At 40.9% G+C, this 26,192-nt stretch overlaps 2 protein-coding genes across 8 annotated transcripts in view; both read right to left on the reverse strand.

Annotated features, from left to right (window-relative positions):
• Positions 1-2,428: 2,428 nt before the first annotated feature.
• Positions 2,429-4,105, reverse strand: rnf181 (ring finger protein 181). Of its 2 annotated transcripts, none has more exons than XM_015972018.3 (6): positions 4,023-4,105; positions 3,536-3,655; positions 3,332-3,468; positions 3,100-3,215; positions 2,942-3,016; positions 2,429-2,880 (listed from the first exon to the last, which is right to left on the reverse strand). In XM_015972018.3, the coding sequence occupies exons 2-6, from the start codon at positions 3,619-3,621 to the stop codon at positions 2,821-2,823; spliced, it is 474 nt and encodes a 157-aa protein (XP_015827504.3). In that variant the 5' UTR covers positions 3,622-3,655; positions 4,023-4,105; the 3' UTR covers positions 2,429-2,820. The 2 variants fall into 2 exon arrangements, with proteins under 2 accessions (XP_015827504.3, XP_070402617.1); XM_070546516.1 differs by lacking the exon at positions 4,023-4,105 and adding an exon at positions 3,770-3,951.
• Positions 4,106-6,419: 2,314 nt separating this feature from the next.
• The window catches only part of pxnb (paxillin b), a 30,564-nt gene continuing 10,791 nt past the window's right edge, over positions 6,420-26,192 (reverse strand). The window contains exons 1-14 of one of the 6 annotated variants that reach the window (XM_015972019.3): positions 14,163-14,414; positions 12,014-12,222; positions 11,838-11,923; positions 11,613-11,749; positions 11,146-11,329; positions 10,824-10,938; positions 9,458-10,699; positions 8,570-8,836; positions 8,054-8,452; positions 7,762-7,923; positions 7,413-7,586; positions 7,256-7,337; positions 7,022-7,170; positions 6,420-6,934 (exon numbers count right to left, since the gene is read on the reverse strand). In XM_015972019.3, coding sequence (XP_015827505.3) covers positions 6,668-6,934; positions 7,022-7,170; positions 7,256-7,337; positions 7,413-7,586; positions 7,762-7,923; positions 8,054-8,452; positions 8,570-8,836; positions 9,458-10,699; positions 10,824-10,938; positions 11,146-11,329; positions 11,613-11,749; positions 11,838-11,923; positions 12,014-12,222; positions 14,163-14,181 — 3,492 coding nt within the window. In that variant the 5' untranslated portion in view covers positions 14,182-14,414 and the 3' untranslated portion in view covers positions 6,420-6,667. Of the gene's footprint in view, positions 6,935-7,021; positions 7,171-7,255; positions 7,338-7,412; positions 7,587-7,761; positions 7,924-8,053; positions 8,453-8,569; positions 8,837-9,388; positions 9,419-9,457; positions 10,700-10,823; positions 10,939-11,145; positions 11,330-11,612; positions 11,750-11,837; positions 11,924-12,013; positions 12,223-14,162; positions 14,415-26,192 lie in introns of those variants that run through there. The other 5 variants (XM_015972020.3, XM_070546507.1, XM_070546508.1 and 2 more) reach the window with 5 other exon arrangements.

A 26,192-nucleotide genomic window follows, 5' to 3' on the forward strand; every position in this document is an offset into this window, starting at 1 on the left:
CTTTGTTGAATCTCTGTTTCCAGATTGCTACAGTTGCATTCTCTGTAGTGTTGGAAAGTAGATCGAATGTAGGAAACCAGTCTGAACACTGGAACATGAATATTTTCCAACACGGATATGGACGGTTCTGCATGAGAATCAATCAGGACCTTTTCTACTTTAAACACCTCTGATCACAGGCGTCGTGATGAGAACAGAAAGTTTTCCTGTCCCCAACGTTTCACTGTCTCTCCCCTCCCATAATGCTTTGCTTGGCCCACCTTTCTTGGCCTGTTTATCTCTGCACGGCACTCCTCTTGAACGTCAAAACAAAATGTTTCTGTTGGATTTTTGCATCGTAAATAGAAGATGATGAATATTGAGAAGTCAGTAGCTCTAGTACGTTTTCACAGGCTGTGAGCCTGTTTACTCAATCATGCATAAACTACTTGAAAGGTACCAGTAATCATCAAGTTCACTGAACCATATAGCTGCACTCTTAATTTGAATGCAAGTAATATAACGATTTTTACTAAATATTAGTTTCAATCATTCACTTGAGTCCAAAAAAAGTGTTTTGTCATAATTACATTAAGATGAGGGTCAAAATCGCCTCCATTGCTGTTGTTTAGTTCCTCATACTGCATGATCTAATGTTTCAGTTATTTTTGCACGCCCATGGCATAAAACAAGTGACATAAAATGTCAAAGTTACAATCATCCAATAATTAACACTCCACTGGAGTGAGCAATGCCTTTTTTGAGTGTGTGTGTCTGGGGTGAGCGCGGGCTCTTGTTCAGAATAAGTGGCCTACATCTCTGATGTAAACAGGTGTGTGAAGGTAAAACTATAACCTGACTAATGTATTTACAGTATAACAGTTCATGTCCACACACTGATCTGATTCCAGGCTGGATCCTTGGAAGCCTTATTTGAGTTAATAAAAAAAACTAGCTTTTCTTTTTTTTTTACACGTGAAGTCATTTTCAGAAGCTGCAGGGAGCTTTCCCCCAGCGGTCTTCAAGCGGATTATTACTGTTGTAAACTAGCCGAACATCAAACTGCCACATTTACTGAAACTAAAGCAGACTCATCAGGCCCAGCGTTTCATTTAAACGGAGCCATTTCGTGGTGAAGTAGGGCTCATAAAGCACTTAAACATCCAGTATTCTGTCCTCATTAGGTTCATATATTTTAATTTACCACACCAGATGCCAGCAATACACATTCTTTGAAAGCTCACGTCTCCTACCTCTTTCCTTTTGTGGGATTGATGTAAAAAAAGGTGAAAGCTGTATTTTAAGTTTTTATTCCTGTGCTTTGATTGGTGGTTCAGGAATCAACAGCTCAGTCAAATGTCTGAAGATGTGTGAGGATAACAGGAGTGCAGAGCGCTTTAACTGAAGCTGCACGATCGTGTGGTTTTCTTTGTTTGCAAACGCTTCAACTCCTGAATATTTGCTGGCCTGCAGCAAACCTTGCCAAAAAGACTGGGATCCACAGTGCTTTTCTTCTGTATGTAGGTGTGTGAACTGGTATAAACGGTACTGTTTAGCCTTATCCTTTGCCAAATTGTTTTTCTTTTGTAAACTTTTGTCCCGCTGTAGCCTATTTCACCAAACGGTAACCAAGTCAGTGCGACTCCAAAAGGCAGCTTGTGTGATCCCTCACACCAGGGCTGAAACGGCTTCTGACCATTACTATACCACATGCCAAATATTACAGCACATGGTTGATTTTCTTGTTCACTTCATTAAGACGATGTTCTCGTGAGAATCTTTTAGAAGGCTGCCTGAATTAGTTTTTTTAACATGTCGTGAACACTCACAACCTAACACAGAAACAAAGTCTATAAAATGTACTATTTCCCTAGGATTTGAAAACTATATTATAGAATTGTAAAGGTGTCTGAAAACAAGTCAAAACAAAATATTGTTTTTATAAATCCTGTAAATATGTATGATTTTTGTCTATCATTTAGGTATTTTCATTTGACAGAGATTTATATTCAAATATTAAATAAAAATGATAAATTATTAAGAAAGTTTTTATGGTGTTCCTGATTTTTGTGGTTAAAACTGCCTCTGAATATTTAATTATAGCACCGCTCCATCGTGACCCTGTAGAGGGAAAATCATGAAACTAAAATGTCTCTTTAGTACTTAAAACAAAGTGCTGTTAATTTGGACATCCTTTAAATTAAAGAATTGTAAGTTTAAACTCGGTAAGTTTGAATTACCTGTTCGTTTTAGAGTAAACTGTCCACCGGCTTTTCAGCTCAACTTGTTTTTTTTTAGTAACATTCAAATGCAGAAACATTCACTTACTACAGGAAAGCTGACACGAAGCACAGCAGGGAGGGAGGAGAGCAATAAAAGGTTCAACCTGCTCCTAAGATGTGAGCATTTCTGCACAATGTGGCCTTCAGTAACAAATGTGCACAAAAACTTTAAGAATTCATTGTATTTGTTGTTGATTCAACTGTAAAAAAGTCATAACTGATTAGAAGTTTTCATAAATATTTCCACATAAATCAGACAAGGACAGTTTTATGCTCTTCAAGTTCTCACATTTGAATAAAGATTCAGAGCTACCATCCTTCAGGTGACCGAGTCTTCACTGATATTCACTGATTAAGCAGCACCTGCTCCTGCCGGTGTTGTCACAACATTCCAACATTATTAAACCGCTGTGTAATTATTTTGAAATGAGATTTTTATCTAAACAAATAATCCATGTATAATAGTTGCTAGTTAGCTTGATTATTTTGAGTTCTATTTGCAAATTGAGAAAATTGCATTGATACTAGAAACTTTTAAAGGGCTCAGTAGGTGGAAGCACTAGGTGTACATGGCTCCATGTAGGTCCTCTAGACGGTGTTCCCTCTGTTTTCTTCTCTCCTAAAGACAGAAAAACAATATTCACACTGAAAACAACAAACAAACAGCACCACAGACTCACCTTGTCCTTTTTAAACTCCTCGTATTCTGGATTGTCAGTTGGCAATTCAAGTCGACAAAGTGGACAGGAGTTTGTCTATGTTCGAAACATAAAAAAGCTTTTTAAGGATTTTTTCAAGACAAAAAAAAACTGTTTTACAGATTACGCTTGAGCTTTACCTTGCCCAACCAAGGCAGAATGCATCCTGAGTGGAAAAGATGTTTGCAAGGCATTTCTCTAACGGTCTCTTGTTCCTCAAATTCCAGCAGACACACAGGACATTTGAGACCTTTATCTGTGAGGACAAATACAAAATGAAGTCTCTCCTAAAGTCTATAATCTTATACATTTGCCTAACATACGGGCTTCTTTAACACACCAACACGTCATAATCAGAAATGTTAAAGTAACCTGCTTGTTCTGGGGAAATGATGACCACAGTGAGGGTCTGAATAGCAGCTTTGGCAGCTGGAGGAGGAAGCCGCTGGTCCCAGTCTGACAAGTCGAACACTCCAGAGTCCATTAAGTCCAAACCCTGCATCAAAGACCTGAAACAAAGACACGAGTCAGGGCTGGAGCCTGCAGATAAACCATGATCCAGCTGGGTTCAGGTACCTGGCCAGTTCTAATAGAGCATTCTGGCGATACTGCTCCTCAGGGTTAGTGGGTTCACAGTCATGTTCATCAAAGTATGAAGCCATTTTAGTAGTTTCCGTGTTCTTCACATCAAGAAACCTGCAACAGCAGATAATTCACTTATTATTTTTAAAAATGAACATTTTAGCACTACTTTGACACACATTTCTAGACAGATGCTTCAATAAACTGAATACAGTTGTGTTTACTCACAGCAGTAGTCTGTAGTGTTATTGTAAAGGTAATTAGTGTCTAACACGAACAGAACAACCTCTCACAAACAAGATCGTTTCAACTATCGACACTAGTCGCCGGTTTGAGCAGTAGTTTACATCATCGTATTTTTCTGACGCAAAGGTTTCGGGAAATTAAAGATTAAAAACATTTTTAAGAGAAACATATGGCAAATAAAATACTTAAATCTTGTTGACTGTTGGCCCACTTAAGTAAAAAAATGTTGACTTACTACAAAACCTCAGCGATAAACATTTGTCATTCTTCCGGGTGTCATCACGTGAACTTTGTCCAATCAGTGATGGGAAGATGACTAATTTTCTTCTTCTCTGTTTAAATGTGTACAACGTGAATGTAGCATTGGAGAATTGCTGCCCTCTTAAGTCCAGTTTTGTTGAATGAAAGGTTGAGGGTAAATTCAAGATTTTTCTGTATCAAAATAATGACTTTGAAACATCAAATGACATTGTAGTCTTGAGAAGAGCTACTGAGGATTATTTTGGGTTCTTTCTGATATCCAAATACATTCTTAGCATATTTTTCTATTTGAAGAAGTGAATTTAATATTGAAAGTAATCTTGCAAATTTATGTGCTTCAAATATTTAAAACAACTTAATGTTTTCAGTGATGTAAATCATAAAATGTAGAAGTTTAAAATTTATTAAGAATTATATTTTACATTTATTCAGTGCCTAATGAACATATGTGTCCCACGGTCGAAAAACGTAATCAAAAAATTTCCAGTTTTGTTTTCTTGAAAGGAGAATTTGCGCCCTCTGCTGGCAACCTCTAGAACAACACTGGTTTCCAACATCATTTTTTTCTCAAAACTTTATTGAACAAGGTGATAAGTATACAAACAAATTTCATACAAAATTGAACAAAGAAAATGAAATATATGCCAGTGGAGTTTCCAACATCATTTGGAAAAGGAAGAGGAGGAGTTGCTGCCCTCTAGTGTCTAAAAGCTGGTACTACATGCCTCTTCTTTTTAGCCATTTATAAGGGAATATTTTGGCCTCCTGATCTTAAAAAAATCTGAATCTTTTTTTTTTGTCCTCTGGGGAATATTAAGGAGGACAAGAAGGAACTGGATTTATAAAGTTAAAGGAGTTCCTTAGTAGAAACACTTCTTGTAAATGCTCCTAAACACTTTGCAGAGTTGTACTAATAATTTTCAAAGGATTCAATAAATTCAGAAAAACACATTGATAGGAAAACGGATTTTATTTGCTTAAAGTAGAATTGATGATATTCACTATTCAGATATATGGACATTCAAACCAAAGAAAGGAAAAAAATACAAGACAAAAATTATTTGAAGGTATAGTTTTGGTTAAATAAAGCTCTACTACACTGATCTGAACAGACACCTGTTACATAACATTTTAAATAGTGGAAGACGGCTCTAAAATTCCCTGAAAAAAAGGACAAAATACTGATAGAGACCCAAGCTAGTGCTCATACAGTAGGTTCAACAAGTTGATTTGGGACATTCTGACCAATACAACTCACTGGACTCAGACTAGCACAGCAACACAAAAGTGGGATTTTATGAAGCCTGGTGTTGATTTAAAAGCACAACAGAGTGAATCCATAGTTGCACAGTTATTGGGATTTCACAAATAGTGTATTGTTCATCAGTGTCTTAATAAAGTAATCACAGCAAAAGCATCAGTTTCTTCTGCACAACCCTCTTCATCACTGTACAAGTGGTTACAAAACAAACCGTAATATTACTTTGTTTTTACAAAAACTTCCCGGTACCTAGTCAGGAATACAAGTAATGTCAAGAATTCCACCACTTCAGTGAAAAAGGTTTGCTATTTTCCCCTAGAAAAATAAGAAATTATCTTTTAGATTGAAATAGAAAATTACTGATTTAGATTAAAAACCAACAAGTGTTGGTTACTTTAAGCTAGAGATAATCAGTTTTGATCACGATTGAATAAACTTTAAAAAAGATTAAAGACTCATTTATCCATAGATTTGTAACAAGATATCCACACATTTTCATACATATGGGTTTTACTCTAAAGTGACACACAGAAGAGCCACAAGATAGTTTTCATAGACTTAAAGATAACCCAGCTTGTCTTTTTCCAGTTAAGAGTTAAACGCGGGTTAAACTGACTGACTACAACAAAAGAAAAATAGTCTAAAAACATTTTTTCTCACTGGTTGTAATAAAAATTCATATCGTAAAGCTAAAAATAACAGGTCACCTGTTCATTACATTATGGTCTCTAAAACGACACTCAACCAGTGAGCAACAATGTCACACACACACACACACACACACACACACACACACACACACACACACACACACACACACACACACACACACACACACACACACACACACACACACACACACACACACACACACACACACACACACACACACACACACACACACACACACACACACACACACACACACACACACACACACACACACACACACACACACACACACACACACTTCTTCATAGAGTTCAGTGTCATAGTGTTCAGTACAAATTCTCCACCTACTGAAAGGATAGAAGCAAAGACCTGAAACCATTCTGGGGATATAGAGCTCTTGGCCTTCCAACCTTTCCAACAAACACATGCAAGGACCAGAAAAATGAATCTTCTCTATTCTTAAAAAAAAAACTTGTTTCTGCTGTTTGGAAAACATTCTATGTCACAGAAATGCAAATAACATCTGCATTATAAGTTTTTTTACTTCAGAAAATATTAAAGGAGTCAGGCACATATCTAACTTACACACACTTCCAACACCATCATCAGATAACTAGACCACTTTCTTTAATCAAAAAGAAATATAATCCCACTGATCTAAGGCCTGAATGAACTGTGACAGGGTTCTAACTGAACAGCTTGATGAAGCAGCCGTGGCAGTAAGGTTTGTCGTTCTGTTCTTTGAACGTGCCTTTGTTGAGCTGTTTCAAGCAGAAAGCACAGACAAAGTGCTCCGGGTGGAACTTCTTGGACATGGCTGTGATGCAGCGCCCTGTGATGGGCTTCTGACAGCCTGAACACAGGGAGCCCCGACGCTCGTGGTAGTGCACTTCACAGTAGGGCTGGCCATCGTGCTCAAAGAAGCTGCCATTCACAAACGGGGTGAAGCACTCCTGCAGGAACACAAAGACCAATGCTGTAATTCTAGTCTTCTCCTTAAGCACAGTAACGTAGGGAATGATCCAAATGGAATTACAAACCCTGCAAACAAAACACTCTGGATGCCAAAGACAGTTGAGTGCAGAGATGTAGTTCTCCAGAATGGCTCTGGCGCAGCCTCCACATTTAGGTGCAAACATATCAAAGTAATCCTTCCTGCAGAAGGCTTTTCCATCCTTTTCATGAAAACCTTTGAAGGCAAATCAGAAGCTCATCAGTCCATAATGCAAAACACCTATAATCTACTCATACTGTGATCCCCGCGAATCCTATACCCTCGGGGCCAAAGAAGGATCCACACTGAGCGCAGAAGAAGTGTTCAGGATGCCAGGTTCTATCCAGTGCCGTTACCACTTTCTGAAAGGAGAGAGCAGTTATTACAGACTGAAAACCTTACAGCAAAGCCCCGATACGAGAAAAGTGACAACTCACATCCAGTATGGGCCCGTTGCAGTAGTAGCATCGTGGAGAGAACAGATTGTGGTAATCTTTCTCACAATAAGGTTGACCTTCTCGCTCAAAAAAGTTCCTGGAACCAATCTCCTCTTGACAGTGTGTACACACAAAATGTTCAGGGTGCCACGTGCGGCCCATGGCGGTCACCACCTGAGCCAACAGGAGAGGCAATATGGATCTTGTGTGCATAATCGAAACATTTTTACTTATTTAAGTAACCAGTGCTTTAAGTGGCTGGCACGCACCAGTAAGCAGTACAGGCACCTTGAAACTTTACTTCTCAGCGTACCGGGATTTTTTTCGAGAAATAACATCTTTATCTCACCTGTCCAACAATTGGCTTACAACAGGCACCACACACCCCTTTAGCCACCGTCTGCACCCCCAGTTTGTTCAGGTCAGACTGCAGGCTTCCAAGCATGTTGTCCAGCTTATTGACCTGTGTTGGGGGCCCACCAGGACCAGCAGCTTTCCCTTGGGCCATGATCTGAAATGAACCAATGTCTAAAGAGTTATCACAGTCATGCAAGTTTGATACAAACTAAAATATTTCCAGATTCTTAAACTCAAAGATCTAACATGAGAAAACAGAAGCAACAAGAGATGAGGACTCATGCCTGAATGGAAGGGAAGACTGGGTCATACTCTGTTTGGCAGCCTACAGACACTAGGACCTTTGGTGCAGCTGGTGGGGCCGGCTCCACTGGTGGAGGTCGGTTTGGGGTGTGGCGGGCAGGGGGAGGGGGCCCTTGTTTAGGGGCAGGAAAGTTATGAAGTGGGGGCGGTGGAGGTGTGGCTTTTAAAAGCTGCTGAGGTGCAGGTGGGTCCTGATTGCGGATGGCTTGACGAAGGATAGTAACGGGTGGTGGAGGTGGTGGTGGAATTGGAATAGGGGGCAGCTGAAATGGGAGTGGTCCATTAGGTCCGTCTACAACCGCAGAGCGACAAGAGGTAGGGGGTGAGAGTGGTGGTAGGAGCTTCCTGAGAGCACCGGGTGACTCAGGGGGGATTATGATCTAAAGGAGAGAAAAGAAGAAAGGAGGAGACGGAGAAGATAATGGAGACAGCCAGAGGAAGAAAGTTAGTTGAAAATTATTAGATGAAATCCGGCTGTTGAGCACGCCAAAGCCAACCTTGTCGACCTCATTCCCAAAGTCTTCATGACGAGATCGCTGAGGTTTAGATGTGACGATGACGCCCTCCGTCAGCCACTCATCTGACGGTTTGTGGCGGCGCTCGGAGCGGCCGATTCCAAGTTTACCCTGAAGCTCCTCTATGAGGCGGTCCTGAGATGAGTTCTTATTTACAATGACGGGTCCCATCTTTCGTCGCAGGAGATTCTCTCGGAACATAGGATGCACATTGGGAATCTCCTTAGTGCGCCTGATCACAGCTTTTATCTGAGGGGGAATGGTGATCAGCTTATTTTAACTCCATTTTATGACTCACAAAGCAGCTCAAGCAACATACCAGAGAGCTGTGGGGTTCAGAGCGCAGATCACACTCATGCAATTAATGGATCTCAGGTAAGAAATTACTGTTACTCAACAACCTTCCACCCAGTCTGCCCAGTTTCTCAAGCAAAACCACTAAATCCTCATCAAACAGGCTGCATGAGTCCTTCACTCTGAATGACTGCAACAATAATTATTGCCTCACAGTGAGTTAATAGTGAGTGCAGCAACAATCCAAAACCTTTCTGTTAGACAGATAGCTCATGTAGCTTTTATTTAATTATGTGGATGTCATTTTTTTAAGAAAAACATACAGTAACAAAACACATATTTGGTAGTATATAAAAAGGCGTGTAAGTTGTTAAAAGGATGCTAATAAAAACCATTGCTGCATCTTAAGATTGAGAATGTGAGGAATGGAACCAGTGGCCATTTTAGTTAATAAATACTACATTTTCATTATTTTTTTATGTGTAAAAAAAAATAAAAAACACTCACAGCAGAGGCTAGCATGCATAAAAGATGCGATCCAATTAGGTAGAATCAATGTGGAGTGCAGGTGCATACATGTCCTGTTGCAGAGACTCTGTCTATACTGGGAGTCTGAAGGAGGGGCAGATCCAGGGCTACATCAGGGGTCCCGGGGCACGAGGAGGGGGTCGTACACTCATCCATCCAACTGGCTTCAGTCAGTGGAGTCATGCTGCCATCTGTGTACGGCCTCTCGGTGTAAGGTGTCATTGTGCCATCTAGACCATCATGGAAGGACACGGACAGCTCTTCATCTGCCCAGTCTAGGTCACCGTTCCCATCGGTGCCCCCGTCCACAGACTCATCAGTAAGGGTGTTGGTGGTACTGATGAAAGTGTCAGGCTGCACACAGTTTCTGTCTGCTGCCAGAATAAGTTCCTCTTGTACCTCCTGCAGCCTTTTCCTAGAATCGTTCGCCTCCTTGTTCGTATCTGTATGATTCTGTGTAAAGCTCATTGCAAGCAGATTGTCCAGCACCTCATCGAGGGAGGGCTCGACACCAAGGGCCTGTTGCTCTGTCAGGAGGACATCTCTCTGAGCTGCAGCTGGCACCTCGTACAGCTGTCTGCTAGTGCTGGACAAGGCGAGCGGAGAGGGGACCATCGGTGGAGAGGAGGCAGATGGCGAGTAGGTTCTTGGCGAGGCAGACGATGCAACGAGGAAGGGAGAAGGTGTGGATAGGGGAGGGGAGAGACTCTTTGGAAAAGGTGGAGTGGTGAAATTTACGTCATGGTCCTGAAAACAAGGAGACCCCTTGTTCAGAGACTCAGGAGGACAGGACACTTTACCAACTGTGGATGAGGGTGAGGTCCGCTCCACAGAGGGACTGGAGGACTTGGGGCTCTTACGATCCAGAACAGTGTTAACCGAGGTAAGGGAGGGGGTGGTGGTGTTGGAGGGACTTGAGCTGTTTCCCAACAAACTGGAATTAGAGGGAGCCGACTGAGAGCGGACTAACAGGATCTTTGTTTGGGAAGATAGCATAGCAGAAGAGACCTCTATAGCAGAGTCCAGGTCTGTGTCACTGGCTGCAGAAAGGGAGGATGCAGGACTGTGGGGAGTGAGACGGCACTGACGAGGCACCAACATGCCTCCATCTCCTCCATCCTCATCTATGTGCAGCTCTAGACCAGCAGGAAGAGGGAGGAGAGCAGAGGCAGGTGGATGGGACAGATTAAGGGAGGCAGAAGTCACTCGAGTAACAGAGGAAGACACTGGAGAGTGATGAAAAGTGGAAGATGCCCCTGCAGGGTCGAGCAGCGAGCCCAAAGAACTGGGCTAGAAAAGAGAAGCAGAAGAAGAATAAGAAGACGAAAGAGATCATCAGAAATATTTCAGGAGAGGCTTAAGTTTTACTAATGAAGAAAATCCATTTTAGTGTCCCGTTATGCCACCTTGGTACCTTAAAATCAGAAAGAGATGCCATCAGTTCATCTAGTTCTCTGGTGGCACAGGAAGCTGAAATTCTGGCTTGATGCTGAGGTGATGTATCCAAATCACTGTGATGGGTGGAGGAGCTGGAAAACACAAATATTAATTCAAACTTCACTTTACTTATAACCACACACAAGTTATGTACCATGAGAATTACTGAGACATGGAAAAAGAAGTGTATGCTTAGATAGGTCATGTCCATGTGACCACAAATAAAGGCCCTTTCTACAAATCACTGTTTAAAAGTCCCCGTAACGGAAGAGACTCCGCCCCTAACTAAGATCTTTTACCTGGGTGGAGGCACCGAGCCCTCCAGCTCATCCAACAGACTCTCTACTGTGGGTCGAGACTCCTCCGACCTTGTACCATTCCTCTTTGGTTTCTCCTGTGGTGGGGGGCTAACAAGAATATCCGGGGCGCTGCCATTCTCATAGTGGGTGATGCTGCTGGACGGTAGAGCTGGAGCTGCCTCTTCTGGGAACACGCAACACTTGTTTAGCAACACTGCTTATTAAAAGGAGAGATGAAGACTTCTTTGTCTTATTTCTAAATTACATTAAATATTCCTCTTCTTCTGTTGTCTCACTCAACAGAAATGTAAGTAGAGGTGATCGGAACAGGACAGAGAGGAAAAGGGGTGTTTAACAAAGCGGGACCAGAAATGCGATATATGAGAAACAGCAGAATAATCTCAGCTTTTAATAGACTTAAATGTCCCTCAAAGGACAGAGTAGACAATGAGACTTTCAGTTTCTACCTGTGGTGGGGAAGGACGGGGAGCTCTGCTGCACTGCGTTGAGTTCCAGCAGAAGCCGGTCCAGCTCTGAGAGGTTACTGCCCAGAGCAGAGGTCATGGTTGCTGATGAGTCTGATGTCTTGTGTTTGTTTGGAAAACTGAAGAGGACACAGAAAGAGTAAATAAAAGGTAACAATAAAACATTCAGTGTGGTCTTTTTTTAATCTACACAGCATCTCATGACACCTGTAAACGTGGTCCTCCTCAAAGTGTGATAGTGGAGAACTGCTACTGTCCCTGGACCAAGAGCTCTTCTGTCCTGAACCCAAAGACTGCAAAAGACAAACCAGTCATTACTCTTGAAACTAACCTGAAGCTGAGTTTTATCTCAGGAGCAAAAATAAAATAAAATAAAACCCTACCTGCTGGGAGGAGTGGTGGGAGTCTGGCTGGTCTGTCAGGGAGCCGTTCAAAGCTTCAGCAGAGGGTGGAGGAGGAACTGGAGGAGGAACCGACACATCTTGGTGGGTTTGTCCACCTGTGGGGATGGAGTAGGGTGTCTCGTTTGGCAAGAAGACTGGTCGCTTTGAGATGTGGGACGTTGTAGATTCTAGGTCCGCCAGCAATGCATCTAAAAGACAAGATGCTTTCATTGTGTAGCTCAAAATATATTCTTCTTGCTTTGAAAACAGCTGAAAGGAAAACAAGTGGAGTGTAACCTGTAGGAGTCATGTAAATGTGGAACAAGCAACACAACTTAACGAGTCAGAGGTGTCTGGCTCCAGACCGACAGCTCCAGGGCAGCTTGAACATGTACTGGAGAGACCTCAACCACCACAATGACTGACCTTCAAAAACACCTGGTTGAGGAATGGGACGTCATTCCACTGGAACATGTGACCATACTGGTGACCAGCATGAGCAGGAGGAGTTGTGGATGTGTTTGGATTTCTCACAGAAGAGAAATGATCTTAAAGCCAGTTTGGTCAAATATTTTTAACAATGTTATAAACACTCTGTTAAGCATGAATGTAGATAAATATTACTTCTAAATATGGAAAATCGATTGTTTGTGTCACCAAGACTGATTAGCTGTGGTGGCCATCGTCACTGAGACTTTCATTTAAATCCACTTAGTGTTGTGCTAACAGACAAGCGGGCAAAAACATTCTCGCCTAACGTTCAGTGGTGGGTAATAATAACAATAAAGGTCTCATTCACTTGTTTTGTTCCCCCCAATACTCTATGAATGAATGTCTTGTCAGATGCTATCAGAGGAAAAAAAGCTCTTGCGCTCCTGTGTTAGGGGGTTGATTATAGTCAGAGTTGGGAGAGAAAACAGGGTCTTGACTCATTAAAACTCATGACGTGCAAATGTCTTGCCTCTGATTTTTCCAACAGCAATGCAACTCTTCTGCTGGCTCGTTTGTTTTTCTTTCTTGGGCAAAAAATGCAATGTTGGTGTGTCATTTTCATAAATGACACAAGCCTGAACATGTTCCGCCATGTTGTGGAGTTGATAATGCTAATGGTTAGCTTCTGCTAGCCGAGACATGCTTTGCTCTCTCCTGGCTGCAAAATCAGCACAGCCTCTCGATGTCGGACGCCAAGGCGGGGACGTCATGAATGCTAATTTTTCCTTTGACGTAGAAGAAAGTGGCTTTTTCTGACCCGATCGTTTCCCCATCTACTTCCTTTCTACAGCTAATGCAGGTACTAAGGGTTGAAGAAAATGTTCACGTTCAGCACGCATGTGAAACTCAGAGTGGCCAATCGTATTTCTAAAAGAACAAACATTACACCTTTGCTTAGTGAACAAGACCATTTCCAAAGATACGTCCTCACCCTACAGTAAAAATACAACCTTCCAGTCTGTGAGAAGCTTTCACTTCTTTTATCCTCTTCATTCATGCTCGATTTTAATTACATCTTATGAGCTTTACGAAGAAACACACAGGCAGAAAGTATTTTTGAATCTTATCCAGGGTTGACGGGGTACAAAGTTATTCAACCAAGTGATTTGTGCAACACAGGAATAAAATAGATCCTTACATCACACAATCCACCCACTCATCCATCCCCAGCCCGTCCAGAATAGACCACCAACTGCACACTGTGACACTCCAGAGGCTTAGAGGTGTTAGATTGTGCTTTAAACAATCAGTAGCTTACATAAAATAATCCAGCATCTAACCCCTACCTTCTTTATAATACAATCTGTGTTTACATGTTAAAACTCTTTTTGTTCTTGGGCTGAGCGATTAATTCCGCTAGCTTTTACTGTCCTCTCTTAGTCTGGATCTGTTTTATCTGCAGTACTTCAACTCACATTACATAAAACTTTATTAACATAATGTTAACGCAAAACAGCATTTGACATTTGACATAAAAACATTTCAAAAGTCAAGACAAACCTGGATCAGACATTTGTCCATAGCTGAGTCTAACCTCAGTGACTAATCATCCTACAATCTTAAAACATAAAGTCACATTTAGTAATTAAAAATACATTACAAAAACAAATGTATTACATTTATTTCAATCATAAAAAAGCACACTGGGTGTACTCACATATTCTCCGCTTGTACATATGATATTTTCCAACAATCACTGAGTGTATGAAGCACACAGCGGACCAGACAGAAATAGAGAAAGCAACATGGAGCGATTCTTCTTCCGGCTCTTGAAGAGTACAGAGGCTTTTTTCCTCCTCTCCTCCCTATCTTATCCCAAGGTTCTTTGTCTGTCTTTGGGTGTATGGCGATTCTCCCTATCCCAGCCTGGGTGGAACTGTGACCGGTGAAGGCCGCTGAATCGTTTCCAGGAGTCACTGTGCTCTCTAAACCCAACTGCCTCCCTCCCCTGTCCAAACGGAGGTGACGAGCGCTGCTTATCGCGGCTGCATGCACTGATGTGTGGAGAGTCCCCAACCCTACCTCCCCACCTAGTGGACACTTATGTTGTGTAATGTCTGAGGTTTGTTGCATTTCTGTCTGAGGTGTTTTTTGCATAGCAAAGCTGCCCTCCCTGTGGAGGATAACTCTGAAGTGCCTTTTTTTCCTCCACCTGAACCAATCCTCATATAGACCCTCTGATCTCTATTAAGGTAGCGCAACTCGGGTTGCGAATGACCACAGTCACCGATTCTTGTCACGTGTCTATGCCTATGTATGTATGTCTGATCTCGGAATTGTGTGTACTGAAACTCTAATTTCCCTCTGGGATTAATAAAGTATCTTTGAATTGAATTGAATTAAGCTGTTAGTGGACTAGGGGACTGGTTAAAGGCAAACATTATAGACAGCATCTCTTCAGTGACCCTCTGTCTAAATAATTTACAGGATGAAAATGCAGACAACATTCATGTATTTCCATCCTAAAACATCTTTTATTGTAAAATACAACCTGAAGGCTGTCACATCACATGTTGCATCCTGTCATTTCTAACAAAAAAGGAAAATTTGTAAAAGTTAAAACATCTATCTCTGATGACAGGTCTGAAGAGTCTGTTAAACTCAAGCCTCTCAAACATTCCTATTTGAAACAACTTCCACTAAATTTAATCCTAACTCCTCATCATCACCGTCTCAGGTCCAAAGAGGGGATCCTTCCCAGAAGTCAAATGTTTTCAGTCCTGAAGTTTGACGTAAACCACATGGGACCCTATTTAAAGCAGTAAGCTCACCGAGTGCCCATGTCTGTGCAAATGTGCTGAAATATAACGAGCAGCTGAAAATAATCTGCACCTGGTGCTGACATGCTAAACAAGGTCTTACTAAGTTGACTTTGTCAATCATAAAACAAAGCCTCCACATAGAAAGACACCACAAGTGGCTTTAGGACAAAGGTGAGCAGTAAAAAATCTGAGTTTAGTTACAGGTTTAAATTCTCTCAGCAGCCTTGAAGTTAAAAGGTAACTGCTTTCAGACTTCTTTCTTGCTACGTATTCCTAGAAAGCTCTTGTTGGCCTTGGCAGAGAGGACCTCCATACTGAAGACTTCTAAAAACACGCATAGACCAAACGAAGTCTTACAGGCTCATCAACTCCAATTTGTACTACTGATACCACACAGCTGTGGTTCAAGCCTACAATCTCCAGAATAGATGACCACATGCTGAATGTAGTTTAAATTAAAACAATATTTATGTGAAGTAAGTCTAATTCTCATTGCATCCATGTTTAAAGACTAATTCACAACAGAACGTTTGTCTTCTTTGAATTGCTGCATTTTTATCACATCCGTACATAATACAAATATCCTGACATTATTTTAAGATATGAAAAAGTCTAAATCAGGACAAGTTGAACTTTTCAAAGCATTGGTTGTGTAACTTCAATCACGGTAAAAAAAAAAAACTATTTATATAGCGCCTTCCACTGCCTTTACAGAAGCCCAAGACGCTGAACAACACGTGCAAAATGACATGACACTCAATATAAGATGCAGATTAAAATATAATTAAAAGGCATTCACAAAAAACAAAACAGCATTATTACAATTTAGATACATTAAACCTATTAAGATCATCATCATCATCACCTTTATTTATAAAAGCACTTTACAGACATATATTATGTCACTAAGGTGCTGAACAAGACTAAACTAAAAAGATAAAAACAAAGAATATATAGGAAACCAAATAAAAAAATACAGCAAAATACAAAACATCAGTTAACACACAGATTTAAAAGCCAGATTATAATAATGGGTCTTCAGCGCCTTCTTAAAAAACCTCTACTGACGTGGAGAGTCGATCATGAACTATGTTGCATAGAAGCCAGACCATACATATGGGTCTTCAGATGACCCTTAACCCTCCCACTGACTTCATGGGTGACCCCGCCAGGAAAGTTGACCATTGAACAGGGTTGATGGTTTATCCCTTGAGGTCCACGTGACAGGGGTGAGGAGAGAGAGCACCATTTTTTTACTGTGTGGGCGTCAGAGCAAGCCCCCGCACCGTGAGAACAAACGTCCCAGCTCTAAAGCTGATTTTCATCCACATACGTCACACGTCACGTGATCAGGAAGCAGAAAATCCATGTATTAGGAGGTTGTTTTTATGCCGCTGCTGTAAAAAAAAAAAGTGAGGCGCAAACCGGAAAACTTTCTGGCGATCACAATTTGACAACGTATTATGAAAGAACGGATAACGCTCGAAACGCGCAGATTCTTCCTGATTTAAGAGGTGAGTCTACTCTTTGTTTTGGTTGTTTTGACGTTGACATAATCATAGAACGCAACGTTCTGTGACTCTTAAAAAAAACAGTAAAAACACTGAAAAAAGCTGGCAGCAAAGGGCTTTTCTGATCAGGAAATGGCTGGCAATGAATGAGTTAACCGATTTTTTTTTTCATCTTGTTTCCATTTGTTTATCTGTTTTTTTTTTGGGGGGGGGGATGTGTATTTGTTTAGTCATGTAAACAGTGATTGTAATCATCTCAGAATTGTAAACGTGTGTGATGTGTGTAAATAATAACAAATTCAGCCTTAATAAATTTCATTTTATTTAAAATCTGCTGCTTTTAGAAGCATTAATGCCAGTATATCGGTATCAGCAAATAACAGTTATCAGCCATAATCGTGATTTTAATATCGGATATCGGTATCGGCCCAAAAATGTCATATTGGTGCATCCCTAGTAATAACTGGGAGTCTTTAACCTAGTCTGTGTGCGCATTAGAAAACCGACCCGTTTGTTACACTCCTGTGCGGTAGGTGATGACATGTCTGCATTCCTCTGGTTAGCTTATAGGGAGCTTATAGGGAGCCTAAGTCTCCACCCTTTCCAGTCGGCTCATGGGTCCCCAGAAGAACGAAAAAAGTAAATGGGACTAAAAACGCTATTTTCCAATCAACTTTGCCTCATGCCCTGAATCACACATATGTTGTACTTCAATTTAAATGAAAAGTAACTATGTGTTTCGACCACGCCTGCCACATACTTTTACATTCATCAGCTTGTAAAAGTTCATAATTAGCATCACTACAAATCAGACGTTGGCACATATGATGTCTCCCCTACCGTAGATGCTACTTATCAAATGGCCAAATTTATGGTGAGTAGGGCTGAACAATATATCGTAAATATCTTGTTATCGAGATATCAGCATGCACAATACGTATTTCGCAAAGAAAAGATAAATATCGCAATGAACGGTCAGCTCAAATGTTTGCTAAACATAATGCATTCTGTCAATCAAATGGAAGCATTATTTTTTTTAACAAATCAAATAGAGCTCTTTACCCATTTGGCCAATTGGGTGGGTTCTCATAGGTTAAATGCCCGCCCCCGCGACAGATAGCACTTAATTTTGATGGATAGCAAACACCTGAGTTAGCTCTGTTCTGCTCTTTTAGCTGATTCTGCTTTTCCCAGGATCCACTGATTGCCTTTTCTTTTTCATTTTCCCTTTCCTCACATCTTTTGCATTTCTCGTTTTTATGAGTTTTTTTCTTTCTTTTTTGGTCATTTTTGTTCTGGAGTTAAGTTTTAATTTATCGCAAGTAATATCGTCATCACAATATTAATCACTGTTATCGAATATTGCAGGTTTTCCTAATATTGTGCAGCCCTAATGGTGAGTCTTTCGTCCTGAAGGAAGGATTTAAAGTTTGCTGAACTTATAGCCATTTCCTCTTCGTTTTTCCGTTTCTGGTCCAATGATGTACATTTGGTATTGCACATTTGTAGTCCTGGACATATTTTGACACAAAACCTACAATAGCATTTACCCCATTCAAAAATTAGTGCTTTCTTAGCATCAGAACATGTCTGACAGGTCAGAGCATGCAAAAATACCCGGGACAATTATTACATTAACGTGGTGGGACCTGTAAATATTGCTGAGGACAAATCTGTAAAAAAGGAGGACAGAAAAATAAATAGCACTTGAGAAAGGTGAGAATATGACTGAAAGCTGGACATGCAGGGAGTGAGCGTGTCTACAGGGCAAGCCACTTTAACATTTAATAAGCAGTCGGACCTCTCTGTAATTCCTATTGTAAAAGCAAGTGGCAAATTGGGCAGAAAATGTTGCACTAATTGTTCTACAAAATAAAGAGAGAGCAAAGCTATTTGTCTTTACTTTTCATTTTGATGATCCAAAAAATGATCCGATCCTTTGAAAACCGTGATCCGATCCAAACCGTGAGTTTTTTGATCTGTTAAACCACTAAAAGCAACGCGAATCCACTGACTTGCAACATGGATGTTTAATCTCCACAAATACCACAAGCCTGGAGAACCTTCTGCGGTGTGGTAAAGTTGCTAATGCTAACGGTTAGCAAACTAGCCGCTGCTGTTTCCCAGATGTTAAAACACCAGCTTTCTCCATCGTGAGTCAAGATCGGTGAGTCCTTGAATGTAATTCATAGTGTGACGTATATCTGAGAGGATTTCAAATCCTAGAGTTTCACCATCTATTTTAGTGATGGGAATTATGGCTCTTTTAAAGAGCCGGTTCTTTTGACTCAGCTCACCAAAAAGAGTCGGCTCTTTCGGCTCCCAAGTGGCTCCTCAGATTTTCTGTAGCGTAAAGTATATTTATCACCAAAAATAATGCAATACTATATGTAAAATGATTTACTAATGTAAAAAAATGCAATATATCATATATTCATCATTTATATGGATTTATTAACTGAACACTTTAAGAAATCTCAACTTTCCGACTGCTGTCGCTCATTTTCTCACCGTTTTCGTCGCACTTTCTTCTCTCGCTCGCCTTTTTCCTCCTCCTCATTCCCTCTCGTCTCCCTCCACCCACATGTGCTCTGCTGTGTGTGTGTCCGAGTGAGTGCGTTTACATGCAGCCAGTAACCCTTTTAAAACCCGAATATTCACAATAACCCGGTTCCGCAGGTCCATGTAAACACCGCCAAAAACCCGGATATGCTCATAACCGGGTTTTTAAAAACCCGGTTACTACACCTGGGGTAACTCTTTTCTAACCCGAATGTTTGGCCGTGTAAACGCATATCGGGATATCCCCATCAAAGCTTGTGTTCTGCGCATGCTCTGTTCGCAAGGAGTCTTGGTCTTTTGAGTAGCGAGACGTTTTGTATGCGCCAGAACACCGGAAGTAAACAACAAGTTGGGAGCAACATGGTGAGTCGCGGCACAGCACCACACTTTTGGAGTGACGAGGAAACTAAAGCGCAAACAAACGCGGTCGCCATCTCTTCCAAACTGGGAAACATGTTGTTGTTTTCACGGATACCAGAACAAGAAGAACCGGAAATGACGCATATTGCGTCTGGACGTAGTCCATACGTCCTGACGCTACCCCAACGTCCACATTTAAATCGGGTTATGCAAGTTAGGGGTAACTCTTTCTATTTATGCTTGTAAACGGGTTATTCTGATCAACTCAGAAACCGACCGACCTTAACCCGATCATAACCCAGATATTGGCTGCATGTAAACGTAGTCAGTCTGATCCTCCCTCTTCCCCGCCCACTGCTTTGTGTGTGGACAGTCTGGACATGCAGTTACACATGTTGGCCAATCGCCTGTGGCTTTCACCAAAGGAAGGGGGGATGACGGCTCCCAATGACAAGCTGGCTCACTTCATAGAGCCGGCTCTTAGAGCCGGTTCGTTTGCGACCGACACATCACTATTTTCTATCAGAAGCTAATGCAGGAGATTGGTGCAGGAGACTCCTTCACGTTCAGCCTGCATGACAAACTCAGGGTGAATGATTATAATCAGAAAAAAACAATTAAAAAAAATGCTTTTTTTGTCAACTTCGCCTAAATGTGGTAATAAGAAGTAAAAGACTCTCTTCGCAGTCTAGAAAACTCAAATCACTTAAAGTTCACTCTTTTTTATAAAAATATTTGCAGTAGTGTCTAGTATAAATCAATGCCTTGTGAGTCGATCTCGCGCTCCTGTTATATGAGCTAGAAGCTAGCTAGAGGAGATGGGGGAGAAAACGGCAGGATTTGGAGTCTCATTATTATCCAAAAACAAAGATGAAACCATTTCACCCCAATGTTGAGCTATGAACGTAGGAAATGAGAAACCAAATTCAACCTCATTATCATCCATTCAGTCAAACACTGATGACAGCAGCATCATGTTGTAAACATGGTTTTCCTAAACAGAGCCTACACTAAATCAGAACAAAGGCAGATGTGGCTTCAGTAAGAAACAAAACAAAGCTGAGAGACCAGAGCTCAGTTTACACACACGTCATTTTTGTTTCTTTCCATGTTTCCTAAAAAGAGATAGAAGTAGGAATGACTGCTGACCTCTGATCTGCAATGGAAACAGAGGAAATAAAGAGAAATGTGATAAAGAGAGCTCATTGTTTAAAGGATCACTATAAATATGGCACATTTTTCTCCTTATCTGCAAGGGTGCCCCCAAGGGGTGGCCATGGCCACCCCTAGAAAATTGCTGCCCCCCCAGCAAAACCCAGTGTTAATAAATCATATTAATGTTCACTCCAACCATAAATTGATCTTATTTATTCAAGACATAATTGTAAAACAAAATAAAAAATAGTACAACTAATGAGTAAAGAAATAATCAGAATTTAAAAAATGCATATGTTTCTGCTGCTCACCATTTCGAAAACATTTTTATCTCCATATTTTTTTGCGAACACAGTAACAGGTGAATTAAACAAAAAATACATAAAATTTGGAATAAAATTAAAAATAACTGAAATGTTTGTAAAATTTGAGTTGAATGTTTGGATACGTTCTGTTTATTTTATTTCATTTTTTTAAATAAAAATGAATAAAGGAGCAATGCAATACAATTACATGTGTCACCCCAAAAATGTCTTTGGCCTCGTCTGGCCACCCCCTATCAAAATTTTCGGCGCCCCTGCTTATCTGCATACACAAGCTGAGCCCACACAGTGATATTTTTTATTCACACTTTACGTACAAAGGGGCAAAACATATTTAGTCAGCCTTAGTGCTGCCACGATACGTGGGTTAATCACGATGATGTCGGCAAACAAAATAGTTGATTATAAATTTAATAGTTGACAATGTTTATTCTTTGAGTATTTTCTTTAATGTCGCCTGCTGTGGCACCTTCGGCAGCAGCTTTCTGTCTTTCTGCTTAAGGCAGTAGTGGCCACCCGGGTCAGCTGCTGCTTTCAGCTCGAGGCGCATGGGCAGTAGAGGCCATCCAGATCAGCCTTCGAATCAGAATCACCAGACAGAGAAGACATCATTGCAAGTAGGCAACATAGCTCAAAGGTTTGGGAGCAAAGCATGTAGAGCGCAAAATCTGCTAAGTGATAGTGTCCTTTCATGGGAACACAACGGCAATGCACGAGCCATGGCGGAGAATGAACAGTCGCCTCTGTGAGCTAATCGCCTCTTGTTAGCTGCTAATATCAACAGAGTTACTTGTATTCATCGGTGTAACAACAGTAGTGATGGTGATTTTACTACCTTTAGAACATGTATGTAAGTCATGTATTTGCCCTAACATTACAAATGCTAATGATTTATTTTATCTCGTTATGTTAGTGTTTAAAAAGGTGCTCCGCTTCGAGTTTGTTACTAAGCAAAACTGACAATTTTAGCTGGATACATTTGTGAACACAAGTAATTTTTGTGTTCAATAAAATTTTGGTTTTAGACGCCTGCCTCCATTTGGCTGTAGCATTTGTATTAACAGGTTACAAAGTTAATTAAAAAGTGATTGATAAGCCATCATCTTGTCTTTATTATTAGATGGCACACAACTGATCACACTTCAAACTAGAAGCTAGTGATGGGTATATTAGAGGCTTCCTGGTGCAAAAAGCATTACCCTTATGCATGACACGACTAGTGGTCTGTGGCAGCCCCAGTCAGCCTCCAATTGTGAAAGTTATCCCACTGAAAATATGAGGGAGGCCTGTTACGTTTTTCAGGTATACCTCAACTCTGAGAAACAAAATCCAGAAAATCACATTGTCTGATTTTTAAATAATTTTTTCTGCTAATTATTGTGGAAGTATTTGTTCTCCTACAAACAAACAATAATTCAGGCTCTCACAGACCTGTAACTCCTTCTGCTGTCCTCCACTCGTTACCTGTATTAATGGCATCTGTTGGAACTCGTCATCAGTACAAAAGTCACCTGTCCACAACCTCCAACAGTAACACTCCAAACTCCACTATGGTCAAGACCAAAGAGCTGTCAAAGAACACCAGAAACTAAATCGTAGACCTTCACCAGGCTGGGAAGACTGAATCATCACCAGGTAAGCAGCTTGGTGTGAAGAAATCAACTGTGGGAGCAATTATTAGAAAGTGGATGACAACTGATAATCTCCCTGGATCATGGGCTTCATGCAAGATCTCACCCCGTGGGGTCAAAATGATCACAAGAACGGGGAGCAAGGCCCCCAGAACTACACACGAGGACCTAGTGAATGACCTGCAGAGTGCTGGGTTCATGCTTCTCCGTCAGCTCCGCAAGGGACAGACACGCACGGATTGACGGAAGCGTTTTGCTCTCATACCTCTCCATCTCCTGGGGAGTGTTGCAAAGCAATTGCCCGGCAGGACAACAGAGGGCGTAGCGCTGTTCTGTGGTATCCTGTCGTGTATCGGCCCAAGATAGTGTGTTTGTATTGTGTTTTTGTATATAAGAGACTTTTTAACACAAACAAATTTGTCTCTCATTCTCCTCCACCTATTCATGCGCTCCCCACCTCTAAACCCACGTTTCCTGTCATTTCCGTCCACAGATAAAACGCTTGCTGCGCATCTTTTCACTCCTCCAGTCACGGGAGAATTAAACATTCATGTTTTTAGAGTTTTTTCGTGAGGTATTCTTCAAGCTGCTCCGTGTCTGCCGCTTGTTATCCTTGGCTCTCTTTATGTTTTTGAGGGCGCAATGGCGGCGCTGTAGACAACAGCGGCGTCCTGACCAATTACAAGCTTGCGTTGTCGACTGACGGAGGTTTAGAAAAGAGAGCTCGACTCCGTCCGTCCTTGCGGAGCTCTCCGGCAGGCCCGCAGGGACGTTGCGTGTCTCCGCACTGACGGAGAAGCACGAATCAGGCTTTAGGGCTACGTTCCAAGAGCTTGCAGCATGTATGAGATCCTGACACGGAGTCAAAGTGAACATAAACACACAGTTTCTGTAATCATTCAGCACATCTAGTAACTGAGTACTCATTAGCACAAACATATGAAATAATCACTAAAATGGCTTTTCCTCCATTTCAACTTACATATTTTTAGTTTCCTAGTGAAAGAGGAGCAATGCTAAATTTGACAAGACATATTAACAAAATAAACTTTTGTCAACAAAAAAATTACTGACAAAAGAAGCATTAAGATTGCAAACATGCACTGTGGGCCAAGTATTAAGCTAATATTTTCCATTCCAAAGTCCACTTTAAACAACATCCTTACTCGATGGTCTGTTGCACACAATCTGGAGGAATAAAGCTGTCAAAATTTACATGGCTTGATCAAATAATTCAAAATGCCTTTATCAGACTCTATTCAAGCAAAATGGCGATCAAGGGCTGCTTTGTAGGGGGATCTGACTGTGGTCACAGTGGTAACTTGTGTTGCTACTGTACACATTCCTGTGGCAGTGGGTGCAAGTACAGTCTTGACTTTGTGCAGCCTTATCCACCCACAGAAGACCCTGCCACCATCCTGCAATGTTTATCAGATGGGAATGAATGCACATGAGGAATTCCACACATTCTTCTGTCCACTTTGTAAATGCAGTAATCAGGTAGTGAGATGTGGAAAGTTACATAGAGATCACACAACCCTAATTTTGTCACTCTTAAAGTTCAACATGTCACTTGGATCAAAAAGCACTTTGTAATAAAACATATTCAAGCAGGGAATTCCTGCAATTCCACATGGTTCTAGGTAAAGAGTTAGCGAGGAATGTGTGCAAATACAAAACACCATCTGCATGCCGAAAATGAAAATACAGTGCCAGCAATTACAGGACCTGTCCTGCTGTCCACAGCGTGCTTTGAATTCCACAATAGGGAGATGCCAGGGTTTTTGCTGCTCTTAGCCACAAAGTATTGAGGACAGAGCAGGCAGACTAAATCAGGATGGTCTAATCTTTATTTATTAACACGTGGTCAGTGCTGATGGGTCACCAGGGTCTACAGCTCACCTGTTTATACCCGGCGAGCAAAAGAGCAGGAATGGCCACAGTCCCACACCGAAACCCTATCCCATCAGGCCAACCCAACATGATATTTATAACAAACAAAAAAAAGGAGGGGCCAGGGTGAGATGCCAGTGAGGCAGACTGGGATAGCTACAGCAGCGTAGGACCCAGGCACAGAGGAAGTAGGAATGGGGGAAAAGGACAGAAAATGTATTGACATAAAACAGACTCAAAAGGTATACATTGGTCAAGCCAGCAGGTTGCAGATGACCATCTGTTCCTATTGTAGAACACACAATGTGATACCAACAAAGAATGAATGACAGTAATGCCATACAATCAGGGAGGCTGGAGCATCTTAGGGTGATTACTGTCTAAAAATACCCAGCCAGGCAGACTCATATCTGAAATATGACACTGCACTTAAAAAAAAGACTGCTGGACTAAAATAAAAGTACTTCCCTGCAGAAATGTAAATCAGATCACAAGGGAAAGTGTGAAGACTGATGTAGCACTCAGTCACTGAGGACACATTGAGAGCCAGCCATGAAAGAGAAGTCAGTGAGGAGCTGTGTGTTGATGGAGAGCAGCAAAGAAGGACTGTCTTAGCTTTTTCTTGTGTCAAAAGTAATAAAAACAGTTAGTCAACACAAATATGGTCATACAGTAAAAGGCAGACATTAAAATGGAAGAAAAGTTTTAAAAGCAACAGTTCCATCCACGGCTTGTCCAGTCAGACTGGTTTAATACCACCACAAATATTTAGATATTTCTGCTCTCTCATGTAGAAAACTCACATATTAGTTAAAATACCTACAGTCACAACTAGTACCCTCAGCTGCCACGTCAAACTATTTTCATAAAAGATTAATATTTGCATTATTCTTTAATGCAGTAATTCTGAGATAATAGCAAAAGCAAAGATTCAAATATCACAAATAGTACTAAAAACAACAGAATGAAAACAAAAACAGCTTTAACTCATTTTTCTACTTATTCTCATTTATGCAGCTTATTTTTACATGAGTTTTGTTGAAAATATTCTATTGGAATTTTTTTTCAGGTAATAGATTTTTGGATTGTCTCAAAATGCCGCAGCAAAAGGTTTTGTGACCCGACCTCAGCAATGGGATATATTATCTGTTGATCATATAAGCTGTGTGTTTAATGAGTATCAGAAAGCGGGCTTTTCCAGCTAACTTGTGTAAATATCACTGGTAATGTGATCCGTTTATAGGAAACCTTTAACGGTCAAAAATGGTGAAATCCAAACTAAATGTGATTTTTAAGTATTGAAATAAAATGTTTAAGCTTGCCAGTCTCTAACTTTGAACTGAATTCTGTAAACATTTGATCAAATAATTTGGAGTTGCTGCAACATATAGATCAGAGTAATTAATAAAATACCAGAAAATACCTTATAACTGAAACATTTTTACATTTCTAAAGTAGCTAGAGATATTTTACAGGTTTATGTTTAAAGC

This window comes from Nothobranchius furzeri, chromosome 17 (genome assembly GCF_043380555.1).
Source record: "Nothobranchius furzeri strain GRZ-AD chromosome 17, NfurGRZ-RIMD1, whole genome shotgun sequence".
Classification (NCBI taxonomy): Eukaryota; Metazoa; Chordata; class Actinopteri; order Cyprinodontiformes; family Nothobranchiidae; genus Nothobranchius; species Nothobranchius furzeri.